The 14176-nt window shown below is 47.6% G+C and overlaps 1 protein-coding gene across 2 annotated transcripts in view; it reads right to left on the bottom strand.

The window, feature by feature from the left end:
- The window catches only part of DGKH (diacylglycerol kinase eta), a 155742-nt gene extending 141893 nt beyond the window's left edge, over positions 1 to 13849 (bottom strand). The window contains exons 1-2 of one of the 2 annotated variants that reach the window (XM_016158151.2): positions 13540 to 13849; positions 12817 to 13020 (exon numbers count right to left, since the gene is read on the bottom strand). In XM_016158151.2, coding sequence (XP_016013637.2) covers positions 12817 to 13008 — 192 coding nt within the window. In that variant the 5' untranslated portion in view covers positions 13009 to 13020; positions 13540 to 13849. Of the gene's footprint in view, positions 1 to 12816; positions 13089 to 13539 lie in introns of those variants that run through there. The other variant, XM_016158152.2, reaches the window with a different exon arrangement.
- Between the last annotated feature and the right edge of the window lie 327 nt (positions 13850 to 14176).

Below are 14176 nucleotides of genomic sequence, written 5' to 3'. Positions count from 1 at the left end.
CATCTCCATCCACTTGCCAACCCACGAGAAGGTTCACAAACAGCGGTGATTCCTCCTCGCTGGCCAGAGGCAGAATAAGCATGGGACGTTTTCGCTACAACCAAAGACGTCACCAGCCCCTCGCTCACCTGCATCCTTGGACGCACAGAGGCGCCATCTGTAAAAAGAGCCAACCACGTCAAGATTCCGGAACAGAGGGCTACCACGTACCAGCACTCACCGCCTGTCAAGCATCACGCTAAGAACGTTATCTCTTCAACCCTCATGAGCTCCTGATGTGTCTTAGGGTTTCATGTGCACGTTTTTTAAAATTCCAAACCAGATCTATGTATTTCTTTGAGGAACTTTCTTTTACACGTTCTAAGTAAAATCTTCTTTGCATTTTACTGACAGAGGGATGCCAGCCTTGCATACGTGATCTTAAGAGTTCCCCCACCAACGCCTAGGATTAAGGTACCTGTACGGCACATTTAAAATAATTAAAACTGTACAGCTTCTTTGAGTAGTCTCCATTTTATTTTATTTCTTCTTTTTATAATTTGAATGACTAAAGTTTACTTCTTCGCAGTGACACTCTCTCCCTCCCTACCTTACGTGCTTGGTCTCAACTAGATTATTCTCCTGAGACCACGAACATATACTTCTTTCACCTAAAAAATTAAAAAAAAAAAAAAAAACTATTCCACTTTAAAAAATAATAATAAAAATAAATAAAAGCCCTCGTTTGACCCGCAGATCCTTTTCTGACTATTTCTCGCCTACCTTCTGAAGAGTTTGTTTTGGATACTGATTTTATTTCAAAGTTCGAACGGGCTACGGGACAGCTCCTGTACTCCTTTAATGTCACTGTCACAACTAGCGCCTCATCAACTGCTACTGCTGTGTCCGCGGCTGTGTTAAAAATGACTATTATCCCAGAGAAGTCGCGACGGCCACCTGCGTGCGGCCCCCCTGGCCGCGCTGACGTTTCGTCCTGCCTCCTCTCCCCGCTCCGCCCACTCTGAGCCTCCCAACACCCTGGGACTGTGTCAGGGGGTGCCGGGCTCCCACCCCAGGGCCTTCGCATCTGCCGTCCCCTCGGCGAGCTTTGCTCTTCCTCCGGACACCCTCGTGGCTCCCTGACCAAACGAAAACTAGGTCCAGATGCGCTGCCCACGCAAGCGGCTGCCAAGCACTCCCCAGGTGACTTCGGGAGTCGTGAGGCCGACACTGTTTTCATAACGTCCTACAATGTACGCATTTTTTTTCAATAGTCTGCAATGCACTATAAAGCACTGCACGCACATTTTTTAAAAACCCGATTGCAGAATCATTTCATTAGCGATAGGAAGTTGAGAGTCACCGAGAAACATCCCATTTTTCTTTTCCATACTCGCTAAAAACATCCCACGCAATCCCCTCTTATCAAGTGCACCTGAACAAATCAAAAACCGCGGATAACCTGAGCTTCCGCCATACTCCGAAAGTATTTCGGCGGGAGCCCATTTTAATGGGGGAACTGTCTGAAGTACACGCCATTTATTTAGTCTTCGAAAACATTTTGGATTTTGTGACCGGATTTTGCCATAACTAAAACTGCCTGACTTAAATGCCCCACAGAACTGCTGCCATGTGGTGACCTTACAAGGACAGTCCCCGTGTGTGTTATGGTGGAAGCCAGGGAGCATCGTCTGCCTCCCTCAGCGACCCCCAAGTGGAGGGCTGACAGAACGCATCTCTTTGGGATCTAGAAAAACTTTTTTTCCTGCTAAAATCTAGAGGGCTTTTTTCACCACCAACAAAAAAATTCTTTAAATGATCTTGTTGCTTCGGCTGCCAGCAAGCTTGGGGCCAAGCTTATAACTGATCTTTAAATATTTATGTATGCTACATGTTTACATATAATGTATATGCACTTTTGTGTGTACGTATTACATATGTATACATAACATATATGCATATTATAGAGAGAGACAGAACGAGCAGGTGCACCGATGCCCCACTCTGTAGATGAACCTACGAGCCTTCCTCTTGGTCTCATAGTCCTACTTACACTTCACCGAGGCTTGATACATAGTATTGAACATAAACTACTTCGACTATTTTCAGAATGTGGAGAAACAGTAGCATATCAAAATAAACAAGGCAAGAGGTACAGAAAATAGAGGGCATCCCGGGTCGGCGAAATAAGTACAGGTGCTTGCAGGTGACAGTACCTGTCTCGCTGTGGGAACAGAGAAGAGACGGGCATGACCGGCCATAGGACGACAGTGACGGAGCAAACTGGGATGTACCGCGGCACTGGCTGTGCCTGGGCCGCCCTGACACCAGATACCCGTGGGGTTCAGACACCACCTCATCGGGAAGAGTCCTTCTCTGATCGATTCCACCAAATCCACACGCCACGCATCACGCCCTCTCCCTCCTCCTGCTCTCCTTTATTAGGCTTACGAACGTCGGATAAATTACGTATTTATGTTGACTAACTTCTCCTTCGACCGAATATAAGCTCTAGTAAGCAGGGGTTTTTTTTATGTTATGTTGCCATTCCGGCACCTACGATAGTACTCCATATTGGCTGAATGAACAGAAAGGTAATTTAATATAAAACTGAGAAAGATTTACTCAGAACCTGGTAAGAAAGCTAGACTTGATCCCCGCCAGGAATGGGTCGATGTCCAAGAGTTTATGCAAAATGTATTACGATCTTACTTCCTCCTCCTTTATAAATGTAACTGGAAGAGTAGAGAACGAACCAGAGAGGAAACTCATGGCAAAAATCCAAACGATACACGATAAAGGTTAAACGAAGGTTGGGGTGAGCAGCGACGGAAACTCGGAGAGCTGAATTCGCGACGGATACACCCGGCAGACGAAGGGGCAGCGCGTAACAGTTAAATCGGGCATCAAACAAGTCGCTTGTTGAGCTGCGTGACCTTGGGCAAGTTCACTCACCTCGTCCTTGGTCTCCTTGTTTCCAAAATGGAGATAACTGTGCCTACCCGCTTCTTAGTTTTATTACGAGGATTAAATGAGATAATGTGTGAAAATACAGAACCGACCAAATTGGGTGCACGCTACCTGAGCTCCTCGAGGAAGGGGACTCTCTGCTTTGTACACGGCTGTAACCCCGGCCCCTAGCACTCTGCCTACTCCGAGTCGGCTCTGAATGCATGTTCGCTGAAGGCAAATGAGTTCATGATATTAGCAAGACAAAAAGTCACGGTTAACTACGAGGCAACCTTCCATAAGATATAAAACGTCATGGAGCAAAATTTGGCCAGGAGGTGGGGAGATGTGTACGTACCTACCCCGTTTGAGAGTGTTGAGCCTGAGACAGCTGTGGAACCCACTACAGCAGGTGTCTCAGGGGGCAAAGGAAACGAAGCTCCAGATCTCAGGGGACGGTACCAGCTAGAGACTGGCTGGTCCGGCTGGCAGTTGGACCCAAATCTAACCGACTAAGGAAGAGGCGAACGGAGTTAGAGTAAGAATCCCAGGGAACAAAAAGATCTAGCATTAGCGATAGAGACAGAGACTGAGAGGCAGTAAAAAGGTAATAAGAATGGTAAGAGAAATCCAGACATTGAAAGCAAAATGGAAAGATGTGAGCCCCCCAAAAAAGGTGGTGTCGAAATTAGCAAGGACCACAGATGGGTGGAAAGTAAAAAGAGGCCACCGGATTTTAGCTGTCAGATCATTAGAGCCCCTTGCAAAAGAAGTTCTCGTGAGCCGGTTGGGGCAAAAGGCAGACTGTGGACTCAGGAGAAAGCAGGAATTGAGGAAGGGGAGCAGGGACGTGTAAAGAAGACCCTTTCAAGACGAAGATTTGGCCATGAAAACACCTCCAAGCCTACACGGCCAATTACGTCCGTGACCACCTCCGAGTGGGCATTCGTTCTGGATAAAGTATCTGTTCATAAGACTCTGTAACATACACCGCTCTAGAAACCAGCTTGGCCCCCAATAGATCATCGCGCAGAGTGAGCCTATCCTCACGGCTCCTGCGGTGTGGGGTTTTCGTGTGTCCAAAGGGTCCTTCGTGGCAGCAAAGACATTTTTTAAAATGATAAAATAATGGCCTGTAAAAATATAATAGTGTCATCGAGTCCTTTAAATAATCGGCAAAGGACGGCGGTCTGTATATCCTAATGATTAAATCATTTAGAAGAGACATGTGTCAGGAATAACTGAGTTACCGGGACTTTATACCAATTGAAAAAGTAATTCCAGTGATCGGAGCTACGAAAGTGTGCTGTTACTTCATTCACCCTTGTCACCCTTCCACAGGTAGGAATCGCTACACTCGTTTTCAAACGAGAAATCAGAAGCCCGGAGAGACTGAAGCGTCCTGGTCAGAGTGCGCCGACTGCCATCAGCGACCGGGGTCCAAACAAAGCTCAGGGGTTTGACACGACACAGGGGTCTGCTGTCCTCTTGTGTCACAGCGCATTGTGGTTTGGGGGCAGGAGGAACAGGCTGTTCTGCGAAGTGGTTCCGCGATTCGAGCTCCTTCCGCGGGATGCCACGTTTAGCCAGCAGGTGGGGGAAGGGACAGAGGACGGACTGTCTCAAAACCCGCATCAGAGGCTAAGTGACAAACACCGATCGCCCGCCCGGCCCCCCCCCCGCCCCCCGCCCCCGCCATATTCCACGGGCAGGAGGACTCGGGTACTCAGCCCCACCTATCTGCAAGGCGGAGATGAAGCCTAAAGGCAGGCTGGGAAGAATGGGGGGGAAACACAGATATCATTCACGGGCACGGCATTTCCTGTAACATTAAGGAACACGAATTAAGGTCACCTACATAAAAGAGCTGAGCAGCAAACCCAACGATACCCGACTGCGCCAGGGGACCCTGCTGTTTACGTTGCCTCTCATCTCATTCCACTGAACCCGACCCCCAATTTCAGCATTTCTGCAAATGACAGTGACAGTGGATGGCTACAGTATGTGACTCTGTGTGTGTGTGTGTGTGTGTGTGTGTGTGTGTGTGCGCGCGTGCCTGTCTCATCCATCTTTTACTGTCTGCCCTGTAATTCCTCTTCTCAAATCAGTGGTTTTGTCTTCTGAGGCGCATATACACGGACAGAACATGTGGGGAGCCCTCTGAGGCCCCGCCACGCTGTGGAATGCACGAACGAGGCGAAGAACTCTTCCCGACCGTTACTTTGGGCGCCGTTAACTTACCTCCAACTCCCTCCCACGCCGTCAGCCCCACTGACCCCCTCCTGTTGCAGCTTCTTGTCTCTGGGTCTTGACAGATGCTGTTGCTTCTGCCCACACTGTCCCCAGAGGTCCGCATGGCTCACCCCCTCAAGGTCACTGCTCGGATGTCCCCTGCTCAGGAAAACCTTCCCCTTCCCGCCTCGCTTCCAGGCCCGTTCACACTCTACTCTTCCCTGGAGCACTTTGCACTTTCTAATACGTCACGCTTTTTACACGTTTACGAGTTTACGAATTCTCCTTGCACTGAAACGTGAGCTCCACGAAGGCGGGGGCTCTCGTCTGCGCTGTTCCTCTTGACCGCCCCATCCCTGGCATCGACGGCCGTGCCCGGAACATCACCCCCTTTCCGAACGAACCGAGGGGCAACGAAGGAGTGAACAGGGCGCGCGGTGGATGCCGGCCCTGCCAGTTTTCTAGTTCTGAAGCGCATTTTCCCATTGTGCTTCGCCAAGCACAGAGACACTGTACATTCATATATGCAAAACATTATCACATAACTTTAAAGTGCTGTATGAGTTTGTACAAGTAACCCAACTCCAAACAGTGCGTCTGCTCAGGTAAACACCCCGCACCTTTTCTCATATCGATAAAATTATCAGACGGAGAGAGTGAGCCCCAAAAATGTCATTTTTATTCCTTCGCTAGTTAAACATAAAATTCACTCATATTCTTTCAACTATGTCTTAATAGGCCAAATGGAAAATTACTTTGTATGACTTTTTTCAAGGCTGTATCATGACCTTTTAAAAATAACACCTTACAGAAGTGAAACTAACAGTTTTCTTTCAAAACTTTTCTGCAGAGTTAGATACCGACAGGCATTTCTTCTAAATCTGCCCTTCTGAAACATGCTTTCAAAGTCACTCCATGATTTCGCTCACGGTAATTAAAATGAACGTACATTTCAGCTGAAACTTATCGCGAAATTCACTGTTCAAACGTGTACTTAAACACGTCACTAGAAATAAGGGACTCGAACGTAAGAGGGCGATTGTGAAACCTGAACCATTGGTGAGAGACATACATGCTCACGGATTAAACACATCAACACAGCACGGGAAGGAGGAGGAAGGGAAAGCGGGCGGAGAAGGGGAACTTAGGGGAGAAAAAGGAGGGCAGGGAGGGAGGGAGGGCGACAGGAAGAGAAGTGAAAGAGAAGTGAGGAGCCCGCGAGCATCCACCTCCGCGCGGGGACACTGCAGAGGTCAACTTTCGAAACCCGAGGAGCTCGTGGGGCTGTGGAAGAAGGCCCCGGAACCCGCCCAGCATCTCCACCGTGGCGAGGAACTCTGACTGGTCCAGGGGCTGCGAGTTCCTGCCCTGCCATCTGCTCAGCAGACATTCGAACCCGGTCGCGGCGTTTATCATGTGTAAGATTCGGATAATTGTACGCGACTGTTAAACGAGACCGGGTAGGTAAAACTGCTGTGTAAACAATAAAATGCGAAGCAGGAAGGTGCTTTTGAAGTTCTGACATCCATGCTCCAAGCTTATACCAAGAAGACTGATTGCGCCGAATGACGTGCTGGCGGCGTGCAAGGCCCTGCTCATCAAACGGCACAGCGAGAAGGTTGGAGAACCCGACTCCACACACGATCACGTTAACCTGATTTCCTTGGTACAATAGCCTAACAGTCTTCCAAACACCCCCACAACAAAGAGCACAGGGAATGATTAATACCATATATGTTCATTGAGAAAAAATTAGTGATGAACAAACTAAAACAGGAACAATGCACACGGAATCCGAAACTTGGGCGGTTATCAATAACGGTCATTGATAACGTTAAGCCACTTAACCAAATCAAAAATAACAAACGTGTTTTCAAGTAACTCGTCCGAGAGAAAAAGACTCACTACCCAGCAAAACCAAACAAATTTGCCGAGGGAAAATGTAATGTACTAACTAACATGTTATGGTCTTTTTTAAAAGGTCTATTTTTAGACCTAAAACAAACTCTCTTTAATTAAAACCTTTGCTTATAAACACACTTCCTGAGTAAGTAAAGCCTAACAAATCCAATATGAGTGAAACACTGTCCCCTGGAAACAAAAAAGCTCCCCCCCTTGTTTCCAGTAGGAGTTTCAGATAACCTTTCATCCCTCACGCCACAATAGCAAACATGCGACCTTAAGCCAAGTGAAAGCTTTCTAAATTTAGAGACTTTCAAATAATGCATCTTAAGTTATATGTAAAGGTTGAGTGAATTATTTATTCTCTCTCATTTTAATAATGGGATCTCATGTTTAACTTGTAATCAAAAGGGAGAGCTGTCCTACCATAGATTACTGTGCCAAGACTCAGAGTTTCCAGTCTATCTTTAGTTCACATTAAAATGGAAGCAAAGACGCAAACCGAGCTAAAAATAAAATGTTCTACAAAGACGAGATTTTTAAACGGATCGAAATCTAGCTTTATTTGGTCCCTTAAATCCCGATCGTGTTTAGCAGCACCTTAACGTCACAGTGCTTTGCAAATCTTATTTTCCATCATTGAGGATAGGAGTCAGCAAACTATATAGCCCACGAGCCAAATCTCTGGGCTGTATCCTTCTGGTACCTAATTTTGTACAGCCACAAGCTAAGAAGGTTTTTACATATTTAAATGGCTTTAAAAAAGAAAAAAAGACTTCTTAACACATGGAAATTTTATGAATTCAAATTTTAGTGTCCTTACATAAAGTTTTATTGGAACACAGCCACACGTAAGTATTGCCTATTGCTTCTTTTACACTAAAACAGTAGAGCTGAGTAATTTTGAAACAGACCTTTTGGCCCACGAAGTTAAAAAGATTAACTATCTGACCCTTTACAGAAAATGCTAGCCAACTTCTGTCCTAGATGAATGTTAATTATTCTTATTATTCAAGATAGCTTCCTGCTTATCACTTGTCAAAATGGAAGAGTTCCTCCTGGCCTCTCACATCATACTGAGTTTCTAGACAATACACATGTCAATATTACTTTACTCTCTTTTCTTAATAATTTTCTGGCCATGTTTCTGTTTCTCGTCCTATTTGGATCACTACCCAATCCAAAATTTCCACCCAGAACTATGGGTAGAAGTTTTAAAGAATATTTTCCTATCTATGCTGTTTGTTTTAAATGCTGGATGTGAACCACCATGACCCACTTAACGGGGCTGCCACCTACAATTTGAAAAACTCTGAGCAAGTCTTCCCTAGTCTACTCTACCTACAGCTTATGGTAAAAGATCATCTTAAATGCACAAATTGCATCTCATAATGCAGTAAAAAGAAATACAAATCAATACTTCCATATACTGCCTTACTATAAAGGTAAAAGGGTTTATTTATACATCTTTCATGTCAAACTAAAACGAAGATGCTAATTGAAGAATATGGTGATTTTTCTTTTCTTAATGGGCTTAAAGAGATGTCTTCATCCAGATACGATGTTGCGAAGCCCTGAATCTCCAGTGTTTAGGTACGTTTTACCTAAATTTAGAGACTCGTATATGGACATCCAAAATTAACTGTAGGAAGACATATAAATGTCACCAAAAAAAAAAAAAAAGAGAGAGAGAGAGAGACCATTAAAAAACCCAATCAGGAGGTACTTTTGATGCACGAAGCTTTAAGACCTTGGCGGAGATAATCCAAATATCAGAAAAGTCACTGCGATGGTTCCCATTTGTTTACGCCATTACATTTACGACAGGTGAACATTCTTATTCTTAGTCCATTCCCTATGAAACAAAAGGCTACGGTGTCCACAGGTGGACAAAAAGTAATCAAAGCCTCCTTCACATTCATGTTCAAAACCAAGTTGGTCTGAGTTTGTATTAGTGTTGTTTCAGAATGTCTCCTTCTCAGGAAATACCTACAAAATTCTCTACTAACAGTAAACCTGAATGTAAAAGCAGCCTTCTGCTGAAGACAGCATCAAGGCTTTAGGGGTGAGTGCCGAGGGTAAAGAGCGAGAAAGAAGTATGACAAGTTACAGCTCCCCTCGCCTCCCCCACATCAGTACCATTTCCACTTTTGTATAGAAGTGATTTTTTTTTTTCCTTTGGGGAAAGAGAGGAGGCCATAAAATGGTCTAGCACCTGGGTGGCTAGATGAGACGACCTAAAAACCCACTAAGCGGATACAGAGAAAGGAATAAAGTGAAAAACAGAGAAAGATAAAAATAGGTGAGAGGACACCACGGAAAACTGGAAAATGAGAGTATATGGCATGGGGTGAGACGAAGGGACTTGAATGTGCCTGAGGATTTTATTAAACCACATTAATGGTGGAAGTACTCCAGTCTTGTCTTTACTTAAAAAGTCATCACATCCATTCAAAAACAAAAACAAAAACCCTGAAATTACCGCTGTCCTAAAATAACCTGTATTTCCTTCCACGGAGAACTGGTATTTCCTATACTACGTTAGAATGAACCATATGACATTTCCATTTTCTACCATTTTTTCCAAGATTTATTAAGATCTAATTGACAAATAAAATTGCATATACTTAAAGTATACAACATGGTGATCTGATAGACACATATGTTGTGAAATGATTACCACAATTAAGTTAAGTAACATATCCATCACTTCACAAAGTTACAATTTGTGTGTGTGCTAACACTTACCATCTATTCTCTAAGCAAATTTCAAATACGCGATACGGTATTATTAACTATAGTCACCACGCTGTACGTTAGATCCCCAGAACTTATTCATCTTATAACTCAGAGTTTGTACCCTTGACCAACCATTCCTCCCATCCCCCAGTTCCTGATAACCACCACTCAACTTTCAGCCATTTCTGACCCACTGAAACAGCAACTGCACTTAGTTCAACCTAATAAAATGGAATACTTTGCCATTATTAAAAAGAATAGGGTAGATGTACACATAGGGAAATGATCTCTGTATTATATTTCCAAACAAACAAGACAAAGCATGTGTGTAGAATGCTCCCGTGAGCATTTTTTTAATGAAGTATGTGTACGTGCATAAAAATTTCCTGGAAGGACCCAAGAAAATGCCGACAGAGGCTAGAAGGGGAGGTGGGTGGGAGCTTACCTTCCACAGGATACCCTCTCATACAGTTTGAATGTCTTATTATAAGCATGCACTACTCTTTCAAATGCCAGAATGAACTTTAGTTTCTTTATTAACATTCAAATTACTGAAAACATAACCAGTATTTATAACAAAGAACACTCTGAATAAGGTAGTTGCACTCCAAACCTTAACTGGGTACCAAACAGCTTTATGATCCTAAGGATCTTGAGGAAAACTAAAATTAGCACTACATTTCAACAACAATATCCATGTATATAAAGCAATATATGTAAATATGTAATATATACACAGTCATTCATTTAAGAAATATTTTTGACCTGTGTGTAACTCCCTCTGCTGTAGGCCCTCTGTTTATGTATAAATGCTTTATAAAGAGCGTATATACACACACATTTATAAGCATGTGTATGCGTGTGGAGGTGCGTGTATGCGTGCCACACACACGTGCCCAGGCTGCTACGCAACCACGTGCAAACACAAGCGGTCAGACCTGGTGGCTCCTTGGTGTATCTTCAGGATGTAGAAGCGAGACTACAGATGCTAGTCCTGGGGCCTCCCCTTCCCCAGGCTCCCCCCATCCTACACATCTGTGGAGGGGACTGACTGACTGTCTGTTTCTAAAGATCTTTTCCCTTAACTCCAGATCATAACTGAAGAATAGGAACTGGCATTAATTTTAGCAGTTCTCATTTTATGAATCCTCTCACTGCCTTCGCCCTATTCCCCAAGAATCGGTACATGTGCCGAAGAGATGTAACTGATGAAATTCGCAGCACACATGGACGGCCTGGACTGGGGGTGGGCGCAGACAGGGACACTGTGGCTCGCTGGTCTCAGAAGTAAGTTTTAGGCCCTGTCTCTGCTGTTCATATATGAAACTGCTGATGAATTTATATGCACATATACAAGCTACTATAAAATGCAGACTTTCTGAAATTCTTGGGATATTTAAGGAACATGTCATTCAATGATCACCAATAATCTATAATCGCGGCACACCATATGTGCTGGTTTCATTGGAAAGTTAAATGGAAAACTAACGATAAATGTGCTTTCTGAATTTACTCTTAGTCTCAATAAAGCTTCTTTGCCCCAAACCGCAAATATCAAATTTAAAGAGCATAATTTTAGCTATTACCATGAGTTGATGAAATCTACAAATTTTAGAGGTACTCCCAACAAGTTTGTTGTTTGACTTTCTTCGGCTGAAAATAGAGCCATCTCTAAATTTTCTTTCAAAGTGTATAAATTTGCTGGTTAATCCTGCTATATGAACGCATGGAATTTTAACCATTTTACATGAATATATAAAATATAACATTTTTTAAAAACTTGTCTTTTGTCCACTAAGTTTCATGAGCGTTTTTAAAATTAAGATTTCAAATGTTAAAGGTACTGTTAGTAAAGGCCCTATCTTGTTTAGCCTTAATGTCCTAAAAACCTATAAAACGCCATATCCTAAATTTATCACAAGTTCTATAAAATTCAAAAATGCCACTATTAAAAGGAGTTACAAGATGTACTCTTAAAAGAATGATTGAAGCAATCCCTGCCTCTTCCCTAACTGCAATCTTATTAACAGTTGTATGTGTGCTTACACATTTATTTTAGCAAATAAGGAGACGGGCTAATACAAACATGAGTCCATAGGCATAGAATAAAAGTTCTATTTTCATATAGGGATCTATTGACCTTAGAAAACAAATTCTCATAAAAATAGGTATAGAATTAATTAACTTTCACAAATCAATTTGTAAAGAGAGCACACAAATCCGATGATTTTACTGGTTCCCTTTTCTAATTCCTCATTAAAGTCCTCCAGTGATAACCAGCTTCCCGTGTGATGGTTTTTATACTCTGATGAAAAGGAGAATAAATCCTTCCGTCGTAAGCATTAGCTATGTATTGTTCATGATCAAATGAAAACTCCCAACTTTGAGCCCTCACAGGTCAACAGCATCTACTATGTAAACAACAACGAAGCGACACGCCACGCAAATCTGCACATAGCACAAAGAGATTACTTTTCATCATTAAAAATAACCATGAGTGTAGTGCGTTGGCTAAGATTTGAACTCTACACTTAGCGGGAAACGACGACGCGAAAGCTTGGCCTGCTGCTGGCGCCACGTAGGGCGCGGATAACCGCGAGCGTCGCTTAGCTCTGGCGTCCCCCGGCCCGCCCTCGCTTCTGCCTTCCAAACCGCAGCAGGAGGCACAGGGACTGGCCGGGGTCGCCCCGAGGGGGCCGGAGACAGACCGTGGCCCGCAGGAAGGGAGAGCGCTGGGTCGCTGCAGCTCGGGCCGGTGGACCCGCGCTCTCCCCGCGCCGGGCACGCGCGCCACGGAGCATCCGCACGCGGGGCGGCGGGGAGGGGACACGAACTGGAACACTCCAAGCGCCCCGAGTGGAAACTCCGCGTTTCCCACGCTCCCCACGGCGCCGGGTTCGCGCCCCCGCCGCCTCTGCGGGCCCGGCAGCCCGCGCGCGCGGCCGGTGTCCCCCGCCGCGTCGCCGCGGTCCCCTGCGCCCCGGGCGCGCTCCCTCCACTCCACGCCCTGCTCACCTTGGTCCGGATCTGCCCCGAGGTGGACACTTTGCGGATCAGCTTCTGGGGTCCCTCTTGCTCCGCTTCGCTGTCGGACGAATCCTCTCCGGGCCCCGCCGAGGCGGCCACGGGGGTGACCGCGGCGCCGGCCCCGGCCGCCGCTCCTCCCGCGGCCCCCGGTGGGGGGTGCTGGCCGCCGGCCCCGGCCATCCTGTCCGACTCCTGCGGGGACACAGCACCGCCCGGTCAGCGGGGAGCCCCGCGCCCAGCAGCCGCCGCCATCTTCCGCCCCCGGGACCGAGCACCCCCCGAGCTCGAGCGCCCCCCGGGCTCCCCCGCCGGGTTCCGGCCGGAGCTGCGCGCACGGTGGCCCGCGGACGCCGGCCCGGGGGCGCAGAGGGGTCCTGGCGCGGAACGCGAGCAGCGCGGGCGCGCGCACGGGGTGACAGGGGTCGGGGCAGCCTCCCACGGCCCCGTGGCCCGGGCTCCCGGGGTGGGCGGGGGCGCGCGGGAGACCGCGCAGGCCCTGCGCTGGCCACGCTCCCGCCTCCCGCTCCTGGGCAGCAGGGGCGCGGACGGCCCCCGGGCTGGAAGGGGGCCGAGTCTCCTCCCCGCTCCCCTGGGTGCGCCCCGCCACCTCCTGGACCCAGGATCTCCCCGGAGAGCCCTGGGCCTCGCCGGCTGAATGAGGACCCCCCGCCCCACCCCACCGCGCGCCCGCCGTCCGCAGACGCCCCGCACCTCTCCCGCCTGCGCCTGGGGCCGGGCCCTTCCCGCGACCGCCACCCGGCGCTGGGATCCCGGCCCTCCCCCGCCCCCATCCGGCGCACGCGGAAGACGAGAGCGTTTTCCGGGAGGCTCCACTGCGCTCCGGGAACTTTTCGTTCGGAAAGAGCGATCCCTGTGGCTCACAGGAAACTGCGACGGGCGTGGAGCGCGCGCAGAAGCAGGAGAGGACTGGCAGCCCCGGACCACAGAGTGCAAAGCCAAGGTCTGAGCCCAAGCGCCCCACGGCGCCGCCGGGGCCGCGGGGCTCCAGCGCCCGAGCACCAGATCGCGGCCAGTCCCGGGAGAGCCACTCCCCAGCCGGGCTGCGCGGGACGAAAGGGGACCGACCGGCCGCAGCCACCGCGCGCGACTCGGCTCCAGCGAGCCTGTTAAGCGGACCCTGGACCTAGCAGCAGCCGCTCGGCAGGGCCGTGCGCGCGAGGAGCCGAGGAACCTGTACAGGTGTGGTAGGGCTTGGGGGAGAAGACGCTAGAAGGACAGATTGCTCTTGTCAGCCAGACAACTCCAAACTGGAGTTAGCTAAATGTTTAAGGACGGAAAGGAAAAAAGAAAGGGGGGGGGGAAGCCCGGAGCCCCTTCGCACTTCCAG

The sequence above is a fragment of the Rousettus aegyptiacus genome, unplaced genomic scaffold (genome assembly GCF_014176215.1).
Source record: "Rousettus aegyptiacus isolate mRouAeg1 unplaced genomic scaffold, mRouAeg1.p scaffold_m13_p_11, whole genome shotgun sequence".
Classification (NCBI taxonomy): domain Eukaryota; kingdom Metazoa; phylum Chordata; class Mammalia; order Chiroptera; family Pteropodidae; genus Rousettus; species Rousettus aegyptiacus.
Note: the sequence above shows the minus strand (reverse complement) of the source record. Positions and strands in the feature narration are given on the sequence as shown.